Source organism: Rutidosis leptorrhynchoides, chromosome 11, assembly GCF_046630445.1.
Source record: "Rutidosis leptorrhynchoides isolate AG116_Rl617_1_P2 chromosome 11, CSIRO_AGI_Rlap_v1, whole genome shotgun sequence".
NCBI lineage: Eukaryota > Viridiplantae > Streptophyta > Magnoliopsida > Asterales > Asteraceae > Rutidosis > Rutidosis leptorrhynchoides.
The window spans coordinates 331,624,042-331,651,960 of NC_092343.1; the positions used below are offsets into that span (position 1 = coordinate 331,624,042).

The 27,919-nt window shown below is 33.5% G+C and overlaps 1 protein-coding gene across 1 annotated transcript; it reads right to left on the reverse strand.

The window, feature by feature from the left end:
• Positions 1-7,281: 7,281 nt before the first annotated feature.
• Positions 7,282-8,016, reverse strand: LOC139875765 (uncharacterized). Its single transcript, XM_071863068.1, has one exon. It carries the CDS (start codon positions 8,014-8,016, stop codon positions 7,282-7,284), a length of 735 nt encoding a protein of 244 aa, XP_071719169.1.
• Positions 8,017-27,919: the final 19,903 nt, after the last annotated feature.

Genomic DNA, 27,919 nt, shown 5'->3' on the forward strand with positions numbered 1-27,919 from the left:
GATTTTGTTTCCAAGTTATAATTAATTTACATAAAGCACGCGTTTTAATAAAGTCTAAGGGGTCCAGATTGCTACACAGAAAATTTTAATAAAGTCTAAGATGCTAACTGACCAAAGATTGAATATTGGTCAAACAAAAAAATCGGTCAAAATGCATTTCAGGGCACTCTAGATATGCATACATGTAAACATAAAAATGGGTCTAAATGACCAATGTAGATGTGTCAAAACAGAAAATCAGTAAGAACATGTTATATTAAATTTTAAATGTATTCATTGATAACATTTAGTTAAGATAATATACACATTTTCATGAAAACATTAAAAAAACAATGTAGAAGCTTGATGATCAGATAACATAAGAAAAATTTAAGAGTCTAATGAAAGCATTGAAAGGAAAATTAAAATAAGCATAAAGCATCATCAAATGCAAATGTGCTGCTTATCATGAATGTTTATGAAACGCTTCAAAACCATGATGATAACCAAACACAAACAAAAGATAGTCTCAAATTGAAATACATAACACAATGAAAAATACTGAAGCATAGAAAATATGAGGTAAACTTTTTTTTTCAAAATGTTCACTTCTCAATTTTAACTGGAAATAACTTCTTCTTGGTGCTTGAGTTCTGACCAATTGTTTCATCATCATCAACTGCTTCATGTGGGCGTTTTAGAGGACTGGCAGCTGTTTCAGAAGTGGCCTCCAAAGCATTCGACGATTCATCGGTACACGAAACCACATCCTATAGAGAAACATAATGACAAAGTTAATTCAGTTTTTAAATAGTTCTTATGATTGTTCATGAAAAATAGTTAACTAAAATTATCATTATCATAAACTATTAAACTTGAATTAGATATGGTTACAACCTTGATTAGTAAACATTCCTTTTTTGTATTACCTGCTTCCTCATAAGCACCACCATGGTCATTACCCTGACATTTTATTTAATAAATTAGTTAGATAATATGTACATAAATTTTAAGTGATCAAACTCAGTTTTGGAGGAGTTAAAAAACTGAATTCTGTGTAGTCAATACCTGATCATCATCATCATCACCAAGTTGATTGTTATCAAACTCAGCCATAATACTTGGATCATTACACACTTTACTAACTGTGTAGACATGGTAAAGTGTGTCGATATTATTTTTTGACACACTAATCATGAATAGAACTCTTTTTTCTTTGAGATTTGCAAACACTTCAGGAAAGGTAACCTCATCTTCATCTTGTAACTTAGTTTTGTAAAACAGTAAATGTGAATGTCAGTATCACTATACTATAATATCTATAAAATTTGCATAAAGGTAATTGAATAAATATGTGAAATACCTGTTTTTCACGAACTTCAGCAGCAGTCGTTCGAAGTAACTTAGTAACCTCTCGTTCAAACATTACAAATGATGCATTACCAGAACCATCCCGAACTCGAGCTTGTATTTTGAAACTGGAATAATAAAAAACAAATGTGTACATTTAATTTATAATTTAATTATTGTGCTCACAATTAAATATATTCTGTATCATTTACCTTGGAAACACTGATGATGCGTAACATTCACATCCAGGACAATACAATTTACCATCGTTTTCAAGATTTTTTCCCACACTATCCTCTTTGTTTTCTAGATCAATGTGTTCAGACTTCTTAATGACTTTCTTCTTACACTTTCTACAGGCAATATACGACCAACCACACCTCTCCTCCACACATGTTATGGTAGCAAGCACAACACAAGTAATAGGCTACAAATTTTGCATTTTTAAACATTATTACTAAACATATCAAAGGTCAAAACTAACATAGTATATAGATTTTATTTGCCATTGATACCTTAGTTGCATCAATGATTTCACCAATCGTCATTTTTGGCATTGAAAGAAACTCATCACGAAAAGACTTAACCTTTGAAGAAAGTTGACTAGCACCTTGAGAAGAAGAAGCTGTGCCAAATTTGGAAATCAAAGTTTTTCTGAATTCCACTACTTCAGGTAAATCAGAGTTGAACAATAGTTTTGTGCAATAATATGCATTCTGGATGGATAATTCCTTTTTAACTGTGAGCAGAAAAAAAAACAGTAAGACAAAACCAATAAAGCCATTATATGTGTACATAAGATTCAAACTATATTGATGTTCATAAAGTTGGTCATTAGGGTACCTTTCCAGTATTTAACTCTTCCAAACTGAATGATTAAAACAGGAGTATCTAGACTTTTGTTTCCAGCAATAAAATCATGCATCTGTTGTGCATAATCATCCCAAAATGTGCAGCATAACTTCAAATTACTATAAATACAATTACAAAGATGAATTAATATTGACATTATATTGCACTATTTAAACATAAAAAAAAATTATTAAAAATTTACTCAGCATCTTCTATTTGAATGTTCAACTTTTTTCCTTCTCCTCCATCATCTTTATCATATGGTTTCACATCACCAGAGTCAACAACTTTCCCAATGACATCTAAAATAATATTTATATAAGTGTAAATGTCATATTTGTAGCAATTACTTCAATACATATATATATATATATATATATATATATATATATATATATATATATATATATATATATATATATATAATAATTATAAGAAAAGCATCCAATAATAAAAAGTTATTTACCAACTAAAAGGTTAGTCTCATCCTTTTTGTCAAAGACTTGACTAAATGGCAAGAATTGGAAATCGTTATCAGGACCATCAAAAGAGGACACACGCCGGAGAGTAGTATTACGATAAAAGTTAAGCTTTCACTTATGCATATACACTGGATAAGAACCTTTGTTATCTCCCACACCAAAATTAGTTAAGATGTACACTCCACCTTCTTGCAAATCGTTCTCAAACTCTGGACATAACACCTTTTTCACAACAACACCGATTTTGTGGCACTACATGATACAAATTCAACAATCTAAAGTAAGGACACCTTTCAATCATTTTAACATCGTTAAATTCAAAATCAAAAAATAGTATAGTAAGAAAACATAAATGCTATAACAACAATAACAGTAACATTAAAGATAAACACTAATCAATATGTTTAATCTATCTAATTGGCCTATTATAACAACTTAATAATGCTTAGAATAATACGAAAATGTGCAAATTATCTACAAACATACATACATGTTCTAACAAAATGAACAGAAACATTAACATCAACATTAAAGAACAACACTAATCAATATGTTTAATCTATCTAATTGGCATATTATAACAACTTAATAATGCTTAGACTGATACTAAAATGTGCAGATTATCTACAAACATACATACATGTTCTAACAAAATTAACAGCAACATTAAACAGCTACAATAATCATTATCAATCATCTAATTCAAGTATTATAACAACTTAATAATGCTAAAATTAAAGTTACCTTTTCATCCATGACAATCATTTGCAATTCGTAGAGTGTCTTCCAAATACGCAGAACCCTGACCTTCAATTTCCATGAGCTTTTGACATTGTCAATCTCTGAAATTAAATCGTATTTTTCTTCAGCAATCTTGTGTTGTTGTTTAAACGAAAAGCAATTGAATTGAAGAACTTTAGATGATGTGAACTGAGATGATGTATAGGTAGATTTATAATGGAAGCGTGAACCATATCTTTACAAAGATGCTTGGAAAACTGAAACGTTCGTCTTGGAATTGATCGAGGATGCAGAGATACAGATTATGCAAATCTAGGGTTTCAGACGCAAGCGTGAAGCATATCGATACTTTTTGATTTGTATTAAATGTATTGATTAAAAAAACCTAAAAAAGGTATTCGCATTTGTCCGGTTTATTTTTTTTAATTACGTATTTTTTTTTTAACTAAAAAAGGTTTTTTTTATGATGTAAGCAAGGTTATATATTAATGTGCCAAGTGTCCAAATATTTTTTTAAGCTAAGGTTTTAATTAGGAAGTGATGTCATCTTCATGGCCTTTTCAAAGAATGTAATAGATATGAATTAATTAATTATTACTTGGCCCGTTGAATGTAAACCTCACATGACATATATTCTAAGCATGTGAGCTATAATTAGATTTACAATCACTTGTTTTCTTTTTTAAAAAAGCAAGCATTCTTTTAGAAAGAAAGAATGTACAAGAGAAAAAAACAGCCACTAGAGCTATATAGATCCACTAGACGAAAAAACCAGGCCCATAACTATGAGGCGTAGATTGTACCGAAATAAAAAAATAGAAAAAATATAAAAAAAATTGACTCATTCTAGCCAATTCCGGTTCTGGTATTCGCTCGAGAGACGAAAAAACAAATTGGTGTCATTCTAATGAGAACTTCTTTTGACGCTTTGAAATCCACATGAAACTCCAATTTTGAATGTCCGCTAAAATACAAGCAGAATCCCAACCTTTGTTTCGAATACTTTTGTATTTCTCGCCTTCCAGATAATGTAGGAGCATAAGATGGCATGCCAGAAACGGGAATGTTCCACCAATTACAAACTAAATTCCAGACGTCAACCACTTTAGAACAATATATCAAGGTATGTTCAATAGTTTCAACGTCCATAGAACATAAAGGACAAAGAATAGAGTTAAGATTTATACCACGTTGTCGAGCTCATTGAGACCCGGTAACCGTTTCATTTTCGCTCTCCAAATAAAAATTCCAAACTTTTGAGGGATTGTTCTGTTCCGCAAACTTTCCGAAGTGCTTCTAGATGATGCCAACTTCTTTTCATCGGTAAGAGTAGAGAGTTGTTTAACAGTGAATGAACCTCTAGGAACTAAGTTCCAACGCCATGAATCGGATCTATTGTTTAAACGAACATCACTGATCAAACTTGTCAACTCATCCAATTCATCTAAAGCTCTCCCGCGAGGGTATCTTGACCAATTCCATTTAACTGGCCATGACCCATCTCTGAATAAAAACCCGCCTTTTACCAATACATATTTGTTGCTTTCAATTGCGAAAAGTCGATTGAATCGAGTCTTAAGAGGAGTGTTCCCAATCCATCGATCGGACCAGGAACTGATTGAATCACCACATCCAATGTCTCTGTAGAAGGAACTAGTGAAATCAAAACCAAGCTTATCGAGAGCATGAGGCAACATAGTATCCAATGTCATGGCCAGCTGAATCACCCAACCGGAGGTTTTTGAAAGTATGAGGCAACATAGTGGTTTCGTGGTTTATGAAATTTTTGGTATATTAATTGAACATGATTTAGGAACGATTCCAGATTTATAGTTTGTGTTTGGTAATTTTATGTTTTTGAATTTGTGTTTGGTAAATTCGTTGAAGGAATTCGTGTCTCTGTTACGATTGGATAATTAGGTAGATGGAGTTAGGTGTGTTTGGATGAAGAGAAATAAGGGAAAGAAGGTGAAGGGAGAAGAAGTATTGGACTATCCGCGCTAAGTGAAATTAGGATAAATGGACAAAACTAACCTCACATGTTTGACACATGCCATAAGTTAACGGATAAAATTAACGACCGACGAAAAATTGAACTATCCGTGGAATAAGTTCATACTTCAGGACTATTTAGTTGAAAAAATCACCACTTTGAACTATCCGTGTGTTTTTGAGCAAATCACAAGGACTATATGTGTAATTTTGTCTATAAAAAAACTCGAAGGATTGTTTAAGTTTATTTGTAACTAGTTCGGGTCAGGCCCGCGCGATGCGGTTGGGCCATTCGATCTGCGTATTCATATTTAACGTAGCTTTATGTATTTACAGAAGGAAAAACGGCCCATGTGTTATGCGCCGTTGTTAGTGTCGTCGTCTTTAGTGTTTTTTAAAATCTGTCCGGTTCGAACGTAGTTAGTTTCGTTTTGTTGATAAAATTATTTCGAGTCTGATGGTGCTGGCGAAAAAATTTAACGTGCGGCGAGCAGGAAGATATGGGTTGTCGTTGTTTTTAGCATTTTTTAAAAAGTGTCCGTTTCGAACGTACTTTTTATCGTTTTGTTCATAAAATTATTTCGAGTATGACGCTGTTGTCGAAAAAATTTAACTCGCGGCGAGCGGGAAGATACGGGCTGTCGTTGTTTTTAGCGTTTTTTAAAATGTGTCCGTTTCGAACGTACTTTTTATCGTTTTGTTCATAAAATTATTTCGAATATGACGCTGCTGTCGAAAAAATTTAACACGCGGAGAGCGGGAAGATACGGGCTGTCGTTGTGTTTAGCGTTTTTTAAAAAGTGTCCGTTTTGAACGTAGTTAGTTTCAATTTGTTCATAAAATTATTTCGAGTTTAACGGTGTGGTCGGTGACATTTAACTCGGAGCGAGGAGGAAGATACGGGCTGTCAAAGGGGTTGGGGAAGGTTTTTTTGTTTGTTGACTGAATTTACGTCTTAACTCCCTGAAATTCATGGTAATTTTTGTAAGTTGGTTATAGTTGAAGGGTTTTTTTTGCGTTTTTTGTGGTTGAGTTTGGGGTGGGTGTCGTTTTATATGGTGGGGTGGCCAAAATGACCACAGACCCCATCACAATTAGTACTATACTAGATTTGTGGTCCGCGCTTCGCGGCGGATTAATGTCATTTTAACGCTACTATATTGTTAGACAGTTGTCGGCCTGAAAGTCATCAAAATATTGTCCACTCTTTCCAGACCATTTACGCAATGTCCGTCAACTGTTATAGTAATATTCTACTATATTTTTAACCCATGTGTTAGTTTTTTTAAATAACTTTTGAAAATCTTTGATGATAATTATTTAGTTAGAAAATTTAGATTTGTTTTTTCCTTTTTCATAAGACCTGATTTTTGCGGGATGATTTTTTTCAGTTAACGGTCTGTCAACTGAACGTTTAATGAAGACAGTTAATGGCTGGTTGGGGGTGATTTTTGTCGATTTTGATTTTTCCAATGGAGCCATGATTTCTTTTTGTTATTTGAGAATATGTTAAATGTTAATGTTAATGTTTTTTTTTTTTTTGAAAAGCAAGCAAAAAACTTTTATTCATATATCAGAGAGTTACAAAGCCCTATAACTATACAATTTAATGAGTCCGAATATGAAAACTATACACATTCATGAACGAGGAGGCCATAGACACCCCAGGACTTGAGACATCAAGCTGGGAAGAGGCAACCAGACAGTACCGCACTTGCGATGACAAAGTCGGTTGACGCTCCCCATTTAACCAAGTGAAAATGGACAACCAAGTCAAGAATGATCTAACGACTAGGACTATGTAAAGGACATGTTACAATTAACCAATGCCAGATCTTTGATGATTCGAGGAGATATATGAGACGGGATTGATTAGCCATTGATGTCACATAACCGTTGATTTTTTGTGTCTTTTGGATATCCATGCGAATGATTGTGTTTGGATTTCAGATAAAATTGTGGCGGTGCACCATTCTTTTTTGCCGAAAACCTTAAGATTCCTGTATTTCCAGATGATGTAAGTGGATGCCCATTTAACGGCTAGCCAAATGTTGGAACCATTTTGTTGCGTAGTGAGGGACTGATCACTTAAGATTATGTCACGGAGATTGGTGAAGGTGTCTACGGGGAGGTTCCACCATTGTAGGATTGAATTCCAGATAGATGTTGAAAGCGTGCATTGAAATAGTATGTGTTCAATAGACTCTGTGTGTAGGTTGCATAGTGGGCAAAGAATTGAGTCGAGATCAACACCTCTTTTGTCGAGTTCTACGCGCGTCGGGATTCTCCCGTATAGAACTCTCCAAATGAAGATGTTAATTTTTTGGGGTAAGAGTTTATTTCTAGGTGTCTTAAAGGTAGAAGATGGTGTATCAAGTTTTAGGTTGTCGAGGATGGTGGCTAATGCTTTTGTTGTAAATATGCCGGATTGGTCAAGATTCCATTTCCAGGTATCAGGCTTATCTGAGAGACTGATTGTTTCTATAAGGTGATTTAGTTCTGTTAATTCGGTGAGGCATCTACCGTTGGGTGTACGGGACCAATTCCATGAAGTAGTTGTTGTTGAGTTGATTATCTTGAGTCTTTCCGCAACCGTGACGTTTTTGTTTGATTCAAGCATGAATAATCTTCGAAATTGATTACAAAATTTTTCTGTGCCGCACCAGTTGTCATGCCAAAATTTGGTGTTTGAGCCATTTCCGATATTTTTGGAAATTGAATTTGTGAAGTTTGCTCCGTAGCTGTCCGCAGTTTTCCCTGCTTTGATGATTTCATTCCAAATTGTGCGACCTGCAACATTTCTTGAGAAAACGTTAGTAGAAACCCCCCCCCCCCTCCCCGTAAATGCTCGATATAATTTTAACCCAAAGTGCATTTTTTTCATTAAAGAATCTCCACCACCATTTGCAGAGTAGAGATATGTTTTTGCAAATTAAGGACCCGATGTTTAACCCGCCTTTTTCATAAGGTAAGAGGATGTGTTCCCATTTAATCCAGTTAATTTTGTTATCCGCTTCTGCCCCACCCCAAAAAAATTTCCTTCGTTTTGTTTCGAGTGTGTTAATTATTTTAATGGGTGCATGAAATAGGGAAAAGTAGTATAAAGGGATGCTAGTGAGGACCGATTTGATTAAGGTTAAGCGACCACCAAAAGATATGGATTTCGCTTTCCAGTCGGAGAAACGTTTATCGAATTTTTCAATGATTGGTTGCCAAGTGGAGGCTTTTGTGGAAGGAGTGCCGATGGGTAACCCGAGGTATGTGAAAGGGGTTGAGCCGGCCGAGCATCCGATATAAGTAGCCATTTCCTCAACATCCTTTTTCGGGACCCCAATTCCGTAAAGATTGCTTTTTTTAAGATTTACCTTAAGTCCGGAGATATTTTCGAAACATTTTAATAATTTAGAGGTATTCTTTGCATTGCGTTTGCTCCATTCGCCAAAGAAGATAGTGTCATCCGCATATTGGAGGTGTGATACCACAATCTTGTCGTGTCCAACGCAGATGCCACGGAATTGGTCGTTTGCAATTGCACGCTTAGTGAGGATGTTAAGGCCTTCAGCGGCAATGATAAATAGAAAGGGGGAAATGGGATCTCCTTGACGGATACCCCTGCCGGGAGAAAATTCCCTGGTTGGGGATCCATTAATGAGAATGGAGATGGAAGACGAGGAGAGGCAAGCACGAATAAAGCTGATCCATTTAGGTCCGAAGCCCATGAATTTCATAGTGTCGAAGAGGAAGTCCCATTATATGCAATCGAAGGCTTTTTCAAAATCAACTTTGAAAATGAGGCCTTTTTGTTTCTTCCTTTTGAGTTCATCTATTATTTCATTTGCGATTAGGACACTATCTAAGATGTTTTGACCTTTCAGGAAAGCGGTTTGTTCAATTCCGATTAATTTGTGGATAACTTTTGAGATGCGGTTTGCAAGAATTTTGGTGAGGATTTTATAGTAGCTACCGATTAGACATATTGGGCGATATTCGTTGAAACCAATTGGGTTGGCTTTCTTAGGAATTAGTGTGAAAAAAGATGCATTGCAGCCTTTGGATATTTCAGAATTACACCAAAACCATTCAAGGGCATTGATGAGATCGTCTTTTATCAACCACCAGTATTTCTTGAAGAATTTCATGTTGAAGCCGTCAGGACCGGGGGCCTTTGAGCTGTCACAACCATGAAGTGCATCCCATATTTCATTTTCAGAAAAACGGGCTTCAAGGAGGAGATTATCCGTGTGGGATATGTAGGAGCGGTTAGGTTCATTTTCAAACGGGCATATCCCTTTTCTCTTTTTGGATGTGAAAATTGTTTCGAAATATTTAAGAGCTTCGTTTTTTATTGTGTTAGGTTCTTCTGACCATGATCCATTTAGTGATATGCCACGGATGTTGTTTTTGCTTATGCGTCGTTTAATGTAGTTGTGAAAGTATTTGGAGTTTTCATCGCCCTCGAGGTTCCATTTAATTCGTGCTTTTTGTTTGAGCATGTTAGTTTTCTTTTTTTCTTTTTCAAAGTGTTGCATTTTATCGTTTAACCAAGATTTTCTTTCGATTTCGGTTAGAGGTCTAGATTCCGCGAGTTTTTCCCATTCATTGGAGGCGTTCAAGTGCATTTTGATTTCGTTGTCAAGGTTGTTTAATTGATGACTACATTTTTTAAGTTCGAGTTTAACGTTTTTTAATTTATTTCGAAAGATACAGTCTGGGCGGTTACCGGGTACGGGGAGTAGCCATGTGGCTTTTATGATATCATCAGCATTTGGTAGGTTTAGCCAAGTGTTGAAGACGCGCGTAGGTTTAGGGCCGAAATCGATGAATGAATTTTTGAGTATGATTGGGCAATGATCTGAGAGGTCTCGATCAAGGGTTTTGGAGGAGATGTCTGGCCATAGATTTAGGATATTTTCAGAGATAAGGAATCGATCGAGTTTACTGAATTTCATTTTATTAATACAGATACGGGTGAACTTCTTTCCCCCTAAAGGAAGGTCGATTAAATTCGAGTTATTTATGAAGTTATTGAAGTTATCAGCCCATGTTTGTTTAAAATTACAGTTGAGACGTTCGGATTTGGATCTGACTTCATTGAAGTCACCGAAAATGATGTGAGGGACATTGATGTAATTGATTAGGTTTGTGAGTCCTGCCCAAAATTTGATTTTTTTCTGGTGGGAGTGCGGGCCATAGACATTTACAATTACAATGTCAGAATTGTAACCCGCCCATGTCCCTTTAATGGCGATAAAGAATTCCCCCTCTAGGGCTTGTTCGAAAGAAAAAGTGGTTGGATCCTAAATTAAGAGTAAACCGCCTGATGCCCCGATTGCATCCTTTTGTACAAATTGAAAGTTCGAATTATACCAAAACGATTCAATTAGGGAGTCAGGAGATTGAGCACATTTGGTTTCTTGTAGACCTAGAATAATCGGATTTTCCTCAATGCATATTTTTTTAAGCCATTTTATTTTACCCGATTGTCCCACACCCCGAATATTAAGAGAAATACAAGACATTGAGAAACTTACAGAGGAAGTGGATGATAGGAGGTCAGTGATCCGCGGTCCAACGAATTCCCAGCTCTTGGCCGAATTCATTGGTGTCGATAGTGTTGGAAGAGGTCAATTTTGATCGGTTCCCACCTTTGCTCGATGGCTTTTTACTAGTAGATGATGTCGTCTTTCTAGAAAGTTGTGACAGTTTCAGCTTTTGTCCGCTTCTAGCACATTGTTTAACATATAAAATTTTTGACCTAGAGCCTTTTTTGTTGAGATCAGAAGGTGGATTAGCATATGTAATTGGCTTTGAAGGGCTTGGTACCAAGTTGTCGTAAGCTTTCTTCTTAAAGTATGTGGTATCGTAACTGAGGATTTTCGAACTTGCTTTACCCATGGCTTTAGATTTTTTTGATCCTTTACCTTTTGATTTATTGGTAGCAATAGACGGGTTGCAGAAGATATCGGTTTCTTCGATTATAGGCAGTTGGCTAGGGTTAACATTTGAATTATCTCCTTGGATGTTATTATCTGTGGGTGAAGCCGAAGCTGTGGTATCCTCATCTACAGATTCGGACGGTGAATTCAATTCGGTAATAGGCTTATTTAATTCACAGATCGGGTCCATAGTCTGCTTGTTGGGCTCGTGTGAGGATGAGGTATGAGAGTCAATGGGCTTTTCAGCTATTAAGTTATTTATGATTTGGATTGGGCTTATAGGGATATTTGGTTCATTGGCATTGGGCATGTGAGTTACGGTGGGGCATGGGGAGTTGGGTGAGGAGTTATGATAGGGTTTTTGGTGACTGTGTAGGTGGTTAACATGTTGGGTATCCGAAACGTGGGAATCCTCTTGGGTAATATGAATGTTTTGACTTTGAGATTCGCTAAATTCAGTTGGGTGGCAATTAATATGGTTGGTTGGGAAGGTGGTAGCATTCATCTTTTTTGAAGAAAACGAAGTGTCACCGGTGTTATGTTGAACCGATGGATTACCTGGTGAGTCTAGTTTTTCCGGTTGAGAGGCTTGGTCATCGTCTTTTTGATCACCATCCATGCACGAATCCTCATCAGAGATATAATCCTCGGTATGATCATCATTGTCCCAGCATGAAGATTCGTTATCGGTGGAGTTGAAATCAATAGGTTGCAAATTATTTTCGTTCACATAGGCAGGGGTGATTTTATTGTCGTGATGAATGTAGACAAGACCGTTGATAAGAGCGTGATAATTCGTTTTGATTAGTGCCTTGCCAAGAGATAGATCTTGTGAACCTTTAACTTCAATGGAACAATTTTCAAGTTTGATGACCTCACCCCAACAGCTTGCAATTTTGTTGAACGTAACTTCAGACCAACAAGTAATAGGGACCCCCTTGATGTCGATCCAAACAAGTCGACCCGAAGATGAATATTCCTCCGGGTCCCAAGGTTGTATATCGTCTAGCCAATTCCATAAAGGGTTTTTCTTATAGCTTAGCATCTCAAGTGCTAGTCTTTTGTCCTCATAGATGAGCATGACATCTCTCCCACCGAGATATTTTGATTCAAATCCGAGGAGATTTTCCGATTTGCAAATTTCATTGAAGTATTCAAGGTGTTCGATAACTTTTATTTTCCCGATTACGGCATGACCAAGAATATCAATGAGTTTTTCATCAGTGGGTATTTTGACAGAGAATTCTTTTGTATGGAGCGAGGACACAGTCTGTTTTTTGTTGTAAACGACATCGGCGTAATTGCGTTCATCGGTGAGGTTGGTTGGGATATAGGTTGGTTTCGAGGCAGGGGATTGATTAGTTTTCTGTTTGGTGTGTTGGTTTATGGTTTTGTGGGTGTTTGGAGGATTTCGATCGTGAGCTTTGTATGCAACAAGTAGCATACCATCAGCCTCCACCAAGTTAAGTTTACGAAGTAACATATCAATCTGATGGTTGTGCACATTCTTGAACCGTACGAAACCATATCTTTTACCATTTTTTAATCTTGTCTTTGGGATGTAAACTTCAAAAAGGTCACCGTATTTTTTGAAAAGACCCCACAGGTTGGCAGCGGTCCAAGTTTCAGGGAAGTTAAAAAATAGGAAGGATGTGATGTTTTTGTTTAACGGTTGTGGTGGTTTGTTGGAAGTTGTAGGGTTACCGAAATTGTGAATAAGATTTCTGGCTTGTTCCTGTTGTTTGAATCTTTGATAAATCATATTGCTTGCAGAATTTAATCTAGGGTTTAGGTGGGGTTTAGGGTTGTATTGGTGGCGGCTGAGATGAGGGAAGTCTTCACCTATTTGGGTCTGCTTGGTGTGAGTCTGTTCAGAGTGATTGCTTCGATTCTTTTCCACCTTGACCCAGATTCCTACATTGTCCGGTTGATATTTGATGTGGTTGGTGTTGTTCAAGGTATGGGTATAGCGATGAGGGCGGTTTGCAGTAGGTTGATTAGGGGTGAAAGGTGATGTAGGTATGTTGAACATTGTACTAGAACTGAATTAAAATTAAAATAATAAAAAGAACAAACGATTGTAAGATTAATTGCCGGAATGTTTACCGGAAGTCAGATGTATGCAAGAGAGAGAAGGAGAGAAGAGAGAACATTTTTTAATGATGTATTTTTTTATTGAAAGGAAAATTTTGAGATTTAATGTTAATGTTAATGTTAATATGAAGTATGATGATATGAATTACAATAATTTAAAGGTTTGTTAAATTATTAATTTAAGGTAGTGCTGCTTCTTTTGAAATATATTCTTAAAAATGTGTAACTTGGTCAACCGTAAAAAAAAGTACAATTGTTTTGGTTGGTGAAGCAACAAAACTATAGAAACTATAGAGTTGTACGTGAAGCATGCTTGCTAGTAAATTGGTGAAGTATGTGAATATGTGGTTAGTGAACATGGGTCAAATGAAATAAAGAAACGTTTATTCTTGGTTTTATTTAATTTGATTTACTTTTACTTGTGAGACCAAACTTATTCCATCCCTTCCTCCTCAAACGGCAGCCAACCCAGATCTAAAAACATCTCTCTCCCCACAAATACTCCCAAAAAAGCCTTGATCTAAAAAGTTATCTCATCTCTCTCACACAATTAGGGCTGCCAAGACCACCATTTTTACGAATCCGTCACACCACCGTTTAACCACCGATCCTTATAGCCTTTCTCGTTCACTTTTTTCGGAAAACCACCACTTCTCTTTTTCGCCACCAACTGTTATTGTATGTTTTTAGCCGAATGTCGGGATGTGCTGATTGATGGCACATGCTGGATGACGGGGTTAATTTGGTGATAGTTGGTGGTCAACATCGTTTTGGTCGGATTTGGATTGCTGCGGTTGCTAGATGGTGGTCGACGACTATACTCTTCATTTGAACCGCTGCTTACTCTGCTTTCAGATATGCCTTTTTTTAGATCTGGATCTAAATGTGTAATTTGTATTTTCTTAGATCTTATTTATATTGTATTTTCTGATCTGAATGTATTTTTGTATTTTTCATCTAGTGCGTTTTTATTTTCAGATCTGGTGCGTTTTTGTAATTCCGATCTGATTGTTTTTCAAATTTGTATTTTTTATTTTTTGTGTTGCTGCTAATCCTTTTTTTTTTTTTTTTATCTTTAGTAAAGAGTAATTTGTGACGACCGGAAATTTTCGACCAAATTTAAACTTGATCTCAATATGATTTCGATACGATAAGCAAAGCTTGGTAATATTGAGTCTCAAAATTTTTGAACTGTTTTAATATACTCATTTAACTTTTAACTATTCACGACGATTCACAAACAACGATGTATAAATAAAAATGTAATATATATATATATATATATAAAATTAATAAATATTATAGATTTAATATTATAGATATTATATAATAAATGGTAATATATTAAACTTAATTGCAAGTTGAATATATTAATATATTATTATCATTACTAGTATTATTATTAAGCAATATTATCAATGATATTATTAAACAGAATGTTAATATTATTCAAGGTTGTAAAAGTCGCGAGTCGGGGACGCATCAGTCGAGACCTAAAAAGGACGCGTCGGCCGAGTCGGGGATGCGTCGGTGACGCATCGGTCGTTGACCAACGTTGACTTTATTAATAATTTCTTGAATATGTATTTATATATGTATAAAATAGTTGATGCTATACCATATATTTCTTAAATAAGAACTTGAATTTAAATACAATCAAACTTTAAACTCAATTAATGTTACTGAGTACATAATCAGTAAGGACACAGAGAAAAGGGCGGCCCAAAAAATGAAAACAAACCCTAATTTTAGAAACATATCACATCTTGACGAAAATTTGACTGATTTTGACCGTTTTTGACCAACTTTGACCGTCTTTGACAAACTTTGACCGAACTTTTAGCTTTGACCGCCTTTTGAGTCGTTTTCAGAAAAACAGGACGGAGAACCCAAAAAAACGACGCATCGGCCGACGCGTCAGCCAAGTCGGCCGACTTTTACAACACTGATATTATTATTAGTATATGTATTGTAATTAAATATTAATTGTATGTTATTACATAACTAATAAATTGTAATATTAAATGTAATTATAAAATAAAACAAAAATATTATATTAAGAATGTTATTATTACTTTCATTATAACTATTAATATTAACAGTAATATTTGTATGATCTATACTATTATTTTGAAATAAAATATATATAAATATATGAAATTTGATATGTACAAGTATTATTGATATTATTATAAGTAGGGTTATTAATAAATTTAATAATAAAAATTATTGATATTATTATTAATATCATTATAAATAATAATAAAATTTTAATTTTAGATATTATGATTAGTATTAAGATATTATTATTAACAATTATTATTATTATAAATTAATATCATTATGATTATTTTTGAAAATAATACAATCTTTTGTTTTTTTATAAAATAAGTAAATTCTATTATTATTATTATTATTAGTGTTTCTATTTTTTTCTGTATTATTAATATAATTATTACTAATTAATATTATTATTAATATTAATAATATACTTATTAATTATTAATATTAATTTAATAATAATTCTATAAATCATATAAAAGAATCACAGAATCTGTTAGATGTATCTTTCAAATGGTACGTAATTTGTTTTTCCTGTCTTCAATCTCGCACAAATTAGGAATCAATCACAGTTACAATCCAAAATTTGTTAGCTATCTCAATCAGACTTTATTTTCTTTTCTCATGTTCCTGTATTCCCGTGAGCTTTTATCAATCAGATAGAGAAAAAGAGGGAGGTGTCAGTGCAAAACAATAATATAAAATGAATTGCTTTTACTTCTTTATTTCATCACAACATGTTACTACAACTACTTTTGAACACCACAATGAATCACATCACCATCTTCAACCAAACCCATACACCAACATCACATGCAAATTCCTACTTCTAAATTCATATTTGATAAAATCCAAAACAAAGAACACAGCTAATGTTCTGTAACCGTGAACAATCATAACCTACCCACCATCACAACCACCCTTGATTAAACCATCATCCCATATTATCACCTTCCTACTTGCAAATATCTTCTAATTAATAATATGATTGTACAACACTAGTTACTACCGTCGAAGAACACACCACAGCAACCTGCAATCATCGAGACCCACGGTCATCATTTTTATTTATTTAGTTATTTAATTATTTTTCGTATCTATCCATTTCCTTCTGTTTCGTTAAATAGCCTTCAAAACCACACTAAAACACTACTATTCTTGTAGCCAAGAACCACCCAACACCACCCAATATCGCCACTTCACTAGACCATCATTAAACGCACCATCCACGATCACTATATCACCTTCACCATCCTCTTTGTGGTTCACTTCCAAGATCATCACCAAATTCATAAACCGCCACCACTTAATATCCTTGATCACCTTGCACAACCGCCACACTAAACCCATGTTGTCACCTTTCTTGCTTTCTCCTGTTTACTACCAAGAGCCAAACCACCATTATTTATTTTTTTTCAATCACCACCATCATTAATAATTAGTAAAACCAAACACCAACTACAACATTCTTCTATTTTTCGGTTTAGGCAGTTAACAACCCAACACCATGGAATTATCTTAGTACGCTGCTACAGCAGCTCACTTTTCTGTTTTTATAAATGCCGACTTTGAACTAAAAGGGATAGTAGTGGAACATGTTATGATTATACTAAATTATTAATTCCTATATAAAGCATTCTAAAATATGTATATGGGACAAAAGGGAATACTTCATGGCCGACCAAGTGGGTTTACATCTCATTCTTTTTATATTTCATGATGAGAAGAAGATGGTAAGACAAAAGATAGAAACCAATTTTTGAATCAATTCAAATAGCTGGACGAAATTAGTTTTTAAACTGCAAATTTATATTGGGTCGTGAATATGTTTGAGAAATTAGGAACGTGAACTTGTTACTAGAAATTGGGCCGATTACTTTGGCGAATTACTAGGACCAATCTAATAACTCCCATATTTTAGTTATTGAACCGTGAATTGTGAGTATTTGGCCGGGGTTCGATTAATACTTTGGGCCGTAATAGGGTTAGTAGTTGGGTCGAGGAGTTGATGAAGATTTATGAAGGTGAATGATATAGGACGATGATGATGTGATGATGTGTAGATAATGATATTGATGACGTAAGTGATAATATTACGGTTATAACAATGATGATGATTTGGTTATAAAAATACGCAATACATGAATTATGACGATGAGTGATGTGATGATGTAACTGAGATTGGGTTATGTTGATGATGAAAGTATTAGATGATGGAGACCTCTGGTTACCTGTTTCGAATTTTAAAAATCATAAGCATGTACCATTTCTTGTGTTGGGCCGTGTAATTTTATTGGGCCAAAAATCTATCTTATTCAGTCGGGCCGTGTAAACTTATTTGGTTGATGGGCCGAGGACAAGCTTGTTGTTGGGCCAAACTAAGTTAATGTGGACTAGTGAAATCTTATGAAATTCCTCTTGGGCCGAAAACCCATCACACACACACACACACACACACTTGATACAGTTTAGATGATATGGAGATGATAATGAAGTTATGATGATAATACTGTTTTAATATGATGGTGATTCATTAGATGATAAGGATGATTGGATTAGGAAGAGGAAAATAGACAGAAAAATGGTTAAAGGGTTTAAGGGACGAACTATAACAGAAAATAACAGATAGATAAAATGGTTAGTAAGATGCTAGTTGAAACAAGAGGTCATGGGTTCGAATCTGGGCAGTGACATTTTTTTTTGTTTAATCAACCATGGAAGCTACAATATACTTAAGGTAGTATTATTATTATTATTATCATTATTATTATTATTATTATTATTATTATTATTATTGTCAACTTATTAAGATTAACATTATTAGTAAATTATTATTTTTATCATTATTATCATAATTAGTATTATTATTATTATTACTCAGTATTAGTATTAGGTATTATTATCAATATTAGTGACTTTATTATTATTATTGTTATTATTATTATTATTATTATTATTATTATTATCAAGATTTTTATTTATTATTAGCATCATTTTTACTAACACTACTATTATTTATTATTATTATTAGTATCCTTATTTTTTATAAAAATATTACAACATTCTATTATAAATATTATTTTATCAAATAAAGTAGTAGTTATATAAAAACATATCTTAATATAATCCTATATATAAATATAAATATATATATATATATATATATATATATATATATATATATATGTATATATATATATATATATATATATATATATATATAAAGATATTAATCTTAATACATTATATAATATAAATAAACTTAGTCGATTAAATGTGAGATGTGTTAATATATATACATGATATAGGTTCATGAATCCAAGGCCAACCCTACATTGTTCGGTTCTGTCGTATGTATATTTTTACTACAAAATATCGTATGGTGAGTTTCATTACTCCCTTTTTAAATGTTTTTGCAATATATATTTTTGAGACTGAGAATACATGCGCTTTTATAAATGTTTTACGAAATAGACACAAGTAATCAAAACTACATTATATGGTTGAATGATCGAAGCCGAATATGCCCCTTTTGCTTGGTAGCCTAAGAATTAGTAAACCGATCTACTAATTGACGCGAATCCTAAAGATAGATCTATTGGGCCTAACAAACCCCATCCAAAGTACCGGATGCTTTAGTACTTCGAATTCGTTTTTATCATGTCCGATGGATGTCCCAGAATGATAGGGGATATTCTTATATGCATCTTGTTAATGTCGGTTACCAGGTGTTCAATCAATATGAATGATTTTAGTCTCTATGCATGGGACGTATGTTTATGAGAAATGTAAATATGAAATCTTGTGGTCTATTAAAATTATGAAATGATTATTTATGATAAATTAATGAACTCACCAACCTTTTTGATTGACACTTGAAAACATGTTTATTCTCAGGTATTAAAGAAATCTTCCGCTGTGCATTTGCTCATATTAGAGATATTACTTGGAGTCATTCATGACATATTTCAAAAGACGTTGCATTCGAGTCGTCGAGTTCATCAAGATTATTATTAAGTCAATTATAGTTGGATGTATTATGAAATGGTATGAATGCCGTCAACTTTTATTATAATGAAAGTTTGTCTTTTAAAAACGAATGCAATGTTTGCAAAATGTATCATATAGAGGTCAAGTACCTCGCGATGTAACCAAATGTAATGTATTCGTCCAGATGGATTAGGACGGGTCGTTATAGGTGGTATCAGAGCGGTGGTCTTAGCGAACCAGGTCTTGCATTAGTGTGTCTAACTGATAGTTGTTTAGATGCATTAGTGGGACTGGACTTCGACCGTGTCTGCATGTCAAAAGTTTTGCTTATCATTTAGTGTCGAAAATTATTTGCTTATCATCCTTAAAGTCTAGACACGTCTTACTGCCTCTATTGCATAGACAGTGTATAGATAAATTCATATCTTAGCGTATCTGGTATTGTTACCTTTACCTGACAGCTTCCGTAGATTTCTCCGTAACTTATGGGATTTTAGTATTATATATGCATATGTAAATCATGTATTGCAGGGTACTAATCTACATCCTATAATCTATTTCACATCGGAAAATCCGTTATTCAATCGTACTAAATGGAACTCGCCACTAGTTCAAGTTCTTCGAAATCCGACAGCTATTCCGACATGGATGTTCACCTAAGTTCCGAAAGCAGCGTTACCAGAATGAATCAACCAATCATCCATTCCCAATTCATCTGATGGGTTCGTAGTCGACCTAATCAATGAAGACGAGTAGAAGGCGATCCGTTCCACCAACCGAATTCATCTCTTGGTGAAAAAATATGAAGCACTTACCGGCGAACCCATTCGAAACACCATTTTCACACTCATTTTCAGAGTATCTCGCCATGATTATAGTCTATCTAAAATCCTAAATCTTATTCATCCGCTCGTTCCGACCGACAATCGTCCTGGAGTAATGGAAGAAGTCAACGAGCTTCGCGTGCTAGTAATAAATTTAGAGAATATGGCGCAAAACTTACCAGCTTTAGCAGCAACACTGACATCAACAGTACCACCAACATCAGCACCAACAGTACCAGTACCACCAACAACAATATCCGCATCACACGTCTCGACATCGCAGTCTATACCTGGAGTATAATCATCGTTCTACGTATCGTTCTACATCAATTATCTTCGTTCTTCATGGCGATTATGTAATCTCTAATGTTTTAGAGATTATGTATTCTAGTTCTAACGGTAAATCAGATGAGATTAATATTATATTAACTCATTAAATCCATGATTACATCTGAAGAAAATATATATGTATATATATTTTCATAAAGATTGTGATTAAAAATTCTTTCGTACAAACTGTTAATGATGAAAATATTTTAACGGGTAGGTAATACCCGAGGAATATTTAAGATTTCACATTAATAAGTTACACTGTACATTCTTTGAATCTGATTCAACAGTCATTTACTATCCTACTTACATCCACAGATATACGAATCCGTTCATCACAGAATAATCATTTTCATTCAATTTTATATTTGGATTTTGATCTATCAGAATCCAACAAGTGGCATAATGAAGAAAACATTGGACAAAATAAAATTTGTTAGAAACAAACAAATTAATTATCAGAAATTTTGTTAAGAATCCACGCTAACTATTCCTAGCTAACTGTTCCTAGCTAACTGTTAATTTCGTATTACATTTTATTTATCGCAATTTAGTTATCGCAATTTATTTATCGCAATTTAAATTCTCTCAATTTTATTTATCGTCATTTAATTTCTGTTATTTATTTTACGCACTTTAAATGTCGGGACACGTGTACAATGTTTTGACATATCATATCGACACATCTATATATATTATTTGGAATAACCATAGACACTCTATATGCTGTAATGTTCGAGTTCGCTATACAGGGTTGAGGTTGATTCTTAAATAATATACATATATATACTTTGAGTTGTGATCGAGTCTGAGACATGTATATAACGGGTCACGACACGTATTAATTAATTCGAATATTATATATTAAACTATATATGAATTATTGAATTACTAACTGTGGACTATTAACTGTAGACTACCAACATTGGACAATTAAAATGAATTAAAATATTGATTATAACATATGGGACTAAACAATTCTTCAAATTTGCCACTTGATTTCATCTTAAACCTCGTTTGTATCTTGACGATTAAAATCTGCGTTCAAACCTTTCATGATTCTTGAAAACACCTCAATCGAGAGGATGAACCAACCGCACTCCATCTACGAAAGAAGAGATAGATGCATATAGTTATGTACCTGAAAACTCTCAGAAACTAGGTAAACGTTTAACACGTATCTGTGCTAGCTCCTTTGGCGTTGTTATTACCGAAGATAACTTTACATACCTTTTCAAAATTAGCCAATTTTGTCACAGCTCCAATAAATCAACTTAGACTTCTTGTTCGAAACAATCTTATTATAACTTTAATATATATGTGTGCTCATTTATTGTTACCGGGGAACCTTTTATATTCCACCATATTACCATCAGCGTTTAATCATCTAAAAATACAATTCTCCTGAAACCACCTTGAATTGATAACCGATGATTCAGATATCGTAGAATTAAATGCAGAGGAAACAGAAAAATTGTAGATGGTCTAAACGGCCAAAAGTTTGATGATAAAGAAAGGAGTGTTAGGAACGCTCGATAGAAAATTTGGTACTGAAAAATAGATTGAGCAAACCATGAAGGAGACCAAGGCCAAATACAAGGACCATACCATATATTCAAAGAATCCAGGTAATTCTGGATCCGATGAAACCTTCAACGAATATCTTGCTCCGTAATCATGTTAAAATCTTGTGGAAAATCTTTCTTCATCAACCATCGAACTTAGAAATTCCAAAATATCATCATAAATATCTTCGAAATTTCTGAAGATATTTTCATAAATATTCTCGTCCGAAATTATTTATCTCTTCGTGCTATCTATATTACATCATAAAGGAAACTACTTTAGTTTCTAAATTTCTTTAAAATTCGAATTTGAATTATGAGTGATTTTGAAGTAGTGTTGGAAACTGATGCATGAGTTAGTATAATATAATGACACTTGATCAACGTGATTATATTACAGTAAGTCATGTTGAGTTTCTAATGGAACTTGATGATTCACAGACCATAACGTCATTAGGTGCCATATTACATGACTCTTACATTCTATCTAAACTCTAAACATATCAAGAACATATATTCTTGATAGTTCTATCTTTTGTGATTCTTGTAATTTAACAAATAAAATCGTGCTATTACGTTTCTCTCTACTTAGAATATTATATTCATTCGAAACTCCATACCTATGAATTCTGGACCATTACTCGCTTTACTAGAGGTGGAGAAGAGAATAAAAAGACAAAAAGCTCCAAAATATAAGAGAAAATATAAAGCCCAATAACAACACGGAGGTTACAAACTGTGGATATTGATACGAATAGCAATATAAAGACACGATAGAATTAAGAATAGTATCACCCCAAGGTAATAGTAGAAGTAAACAGATTCCTACGGTGGTAGATGAAAAAGGAGAATGACTGATATGAAAGTCAGGATTTTATCCAGAATTAAAACTGGATGAAGCATATTGACTGATGATTGGAGATATGAATTAAAGTATAGAAAATGGGAGCGGTGGAAAAATAATGTAACGGAAAAAGATAAATTTATAATGAAAGAATCCGACGTAGCAATCGAGACAGATTACCGCATTTAATTAAAGAGATTCTAAATTCTTTAATCACCGAAGAATCAAATCTTAATCAGATCACGAAGATTTTCTGTAAATCCCTTGAATTCCGAAATTCAACCATGACTAGTAAAAAGTTATGATGAAACTTGTCTATCTCATTTCACTATTTAGTGATAGCTTCATTCGTACGCTTCGAGTAATCAAATCGTTTTATCTATTCATTGCCACCATTGAATTATGTGGACATGATAATTGCCACCATTGAATTATGTGGACATGATAATTGCCACCAATTGAAGTGAATGTTATGTATCGAGAGAATAATTTTTATACACAGGTTATGTGTATGATATTTTGTACACGAGATATGTGTACGGCTACTAAGATTTATGAAAAATGGTTGCGTACACGAGAAAGGTGTACTGTAATTAAAAGATATCGCATGTACATTACAGGTGGGTATAGGATTCGGGCCCATTTGTACCATGCAGGATTTAAATCTTGTGGTCTATCAAAATGATGAATTTTATTGTTTTATGATAAACCTATGAACTCACCAACTTTTTGGTTGACACTTTAAAGCATGTTTATTCTCAGGTATGAAAGAAACCTTTCGCTGTTGAAAGGACCCGTTCATATACATTATAAACGATTCACAATAGTTGATTACATCGCGAGGTATGTGACCTCTATATGATACATTTTACAAACATTGCATTCGTTTTTAAAAGACAAACTTTCTTTACAATGAAAGTTGACGGTATGCACACCATTTCATAATACATCCAACTATAATTGGCTTAATAATAATCTTGATGAACTCAATGACTCGAATGCAACGTCTTTCAAAATATGCCATGAATGACTCCAAGTAATATCCTTAAAATGAGCTAATGCACAGCGGAAGATTTCTTTAATACCTGAGAATAAACATGCTTTAAAGTGTCAACCAAAAGGTTGGTGAGTTCATAGGTTTATCATAACAATCATTTCAACATATTAATAGACCACAAGATTTCCGTTTATAAATATATGTACACTCGCAAGTGTATAAAAGTATTCTATAAGTTGTAGGCACCCGGTAACAAGCCTTAACGTTCATGTTTTATCCTCTGAAGTACACCAGATCAGGTGTGTTTAAAATAACCTCGAAGTACTAAAGCATCCCATAGTCAGGATGGGGTTTGTCAGGCCCAATAGATCTATCTTTAGGATTCGCGCCTACCGTACATAGACAAGTAGTTTAATGTTACCAAGCTAAGGGTATATTTTTGGTTTAAACCCACGTAGAATTAGTTTTAGTACTTGTGCCTATTTCGTAAAACATTTATAAAAACAGCGCATGTATTCTCAGTCCCAAAAATATATATAAAAGGGAGCAAATGAAACTCATAATACTGTATTTCGTAGTAAAAATACATATAACGTCATTTAACAAGTGCAAGGTTGGCCTCGGATTCACGAACGTATCAATATTGAGATTCAATATTGCAGGAAAGTACATCGACGCAACGGAGATGATAAATACTAGATTGACCTCACGAGCATACCCATGAACCATACCCATCACCTCCATAGCTATAACCCATAATTTCCTTAGCTTCGAATCATTCAAAAAAACTATTTTGAAATCACTCGGACAGCACTCTGTCGTAATATTTTATGTATACTAATAATATCATGAAATAATACAGAGCAAATATATATATATATATATATATAAATCGATTGAGAGAGTTTAGATAAATATATTTTCAAGTTTCTATGAAATAATGAAACCTATTGAATTCTATTTATAATAGATTTTTGAATTATTAAAGTAAGAATTATTAAAGTGAATTATTAAAGTAAGAATTATTAAAGTGAATTATTAAATTATGAATTATTAAAGTGAATTATTAAAGTATGAATTATTAAAGTGAATTATTAAAGTATGAATTATTAAAGTGAATTATTAAAGTTAAAGTAAAGTAAAGTAAAAGTAAAAGTAAAGGTAAAGTTAAAGTATAGTAAAAGTATAAAAAACTATGTATGTATAATACGCGTATAAATATATATAATATTAATTTAAATCGTTATATATATTTAATGAAATAAAATATAAATATCGTTATATTTATTATAATGGTTAAGTAATGAGTTGTCAAAAGTGATTCTAGATATTTATAAAAGTTATATATGTTTTAATAATAAAATTCTTTTTAAACTGAAAACGTCTTTGTACGTTTGAAAATAGATTAATAGAATATTATGGAAACCAATTCTCCACTAACTTTTGTCTAACTTTCGTAAATGACACTTTTTGTTTTTATTTATAAATAGCTTTACAAATTATTCTGAATATCGTTAAGAGGAATAGATTTTCTCAAATCATAGTGGACCTCTCAACAGAGACCTGTAATCATAATTCAATGTTTCTGATAATTCAATCATTTAATATATTTTTTTTTGTCGAAAATCATATTGAAACAAATACGTTCGTGTAAAGTATTATACGTTTAATACTTTATTAATATTCTCAAGTTATAATATATATATACATATACATATCTATTTATATATAACGGTTCGTGAATCGTCGAAATTTGGTCGAGGTATAATGAATGTATGAACACAGTTTAAAATTCTTGAGATTTAACTTAACAAACTTTGCTTATCGTGTCGGAATAATATAAAGATTAAAGTTTAAATTTGGTCAGAAATTTCCGGGTGGTCACAGCTGTGCATTTGCTCATTTTAAAGTCATTATTTGGAGTCGATCATCGCAATGGGACCAGATGTTGGTGACTTCGTCCAGATGGATTAGGACGGGGGATGACATGTGGTATCAGAGCGGTGGTCTTAGCGAACTAGGTCTTGAATTAGTGTGTCTAACTATTAGTTGTTTAGATGCATTAGTGAGTCTGTACTTCGACCGTGTCTGCATGTCAAAAGTTTTGCTTATCATTTAGTGTCAAAAATTATTTACTTATCATCCTTAAAGTCTAGACACGTCTTACTGCCTCTATTGCATAGACTGTGAATAGATAAATTCATATCTTAGCGTATCTGTTATTGTTACCTTTGCCTGACAGCTTCCGTAGATTTCTCCGTAACTTATGGGATTTTAGTATTATATATGCATATGTAAATTATGTATAGCAGGGTACTATCTACATCCTATAATCTGTTTCTTATCGAAAATCCTTCATCTAATCGTACGAGATGAATCCCTCAACCAGTTCGTGTCCCTCAGATTTCGATAACTATTCCGATAGTCATTCCGACAGCTATTCCGACTTGGATGTTCACCTAAGCTCCGAAGGCAGCGTCACCAGAATGAATCAACCAATCAACCATCCCCAATTCATCTGATGGGTTCGTAGTCGACTTAATCAATGGTGACACGAAGAAGGCGATCCCTTCCATCAACCGAATTCATCTCTTGGTGAAGAACCCGAAGCACTTATCGGCGAATCTGTCTGAAACACCATTTTCTCTCTCATTTCTAGAGTACCTCGTCATGATTATATACTATCTCGAATTCTAGATCTTATTCATCCGCTCGTTCCAACCGACAATCATACTGGAATAATAGAAGAAGTCAACGAACTTCGCGCTCGAAAAATAAATTTGGAGAATATGGTGCAAAATTTACCAGCTTCAACAACATCACCGGCACCAACAGTACCACCAACAACCCAAGTTTCAACATCACATGCCTCAACATCTCATTCTGTACCTCGAGAATAATCATCGTTCTACATGACGTTCTACATCATTTATCTTCGTTCGACATGATAGTTATGTAACCTCTAATGTTTTAGAGATTATGTACTCTAGTTCTAAACGTAAACCAAATGAGTTTAATATCATATTAACTCATTAAATCCATGATTACATCTGAAGAAAATATATACGTATATATGTTTTCAAAAAGATTGTAATTAAAAATTCTTTTGTACAAACTGTTAATGGTAAAAATATTTTAACGGGTAGGTAATACTCGAGGAATATTCAGATATCATATTAATAAGTTACATTGTACATTCTTCGAATCTGATTCAACAGTCATTTACTATCCTACTTACATCCGCAGATATATGTATCCGTTCACCGCAGAATAACCATTTTTATTCAAATTCATATTTGGATTTTGATTTATCAGAATCCAACAAGTGGCATAATGAAGAAAACATTGGACAAAATAAAATTTGTTAGAAACAAACAAATTAACTATGAGAAAATTTGTTAAGAATCCACGCTAACTGTTCCTAGCTAACTGTTAATTCCGTATTACCTTTTATTTATCGCAATTTATTTATCACATTTTATTTATCGCAATTTTAATTCTCGCAATTTTATTTATCGTCATTTAATTTCTGTTATTTACTTTACGCACTTTATTTATCGTCATTTAATTTTTGTTATTTATTTTTACGCACTTTAAATATCGGGACACGTATACAAGGTTTTGACATATCATATTGTCACACCCCCAAATAGGGCCTAGGGTATTTGTGACTAATTATATCAAATTACAGTTGTATAAACGAGAACGACTCTATATGAGACAATTTATTGAGTTTTGCAGCGGAAGATAAATAGAAGCATGGCAAGCAATCATCATCAAAGCAGCAGATATACAGCGGAAGCAATATTTAAGTACCTGAGAATAAACATGCTTAAAAAGTCAACACGAGGTTGAGTGAGTTCATAGGTTTGTCATAAATAA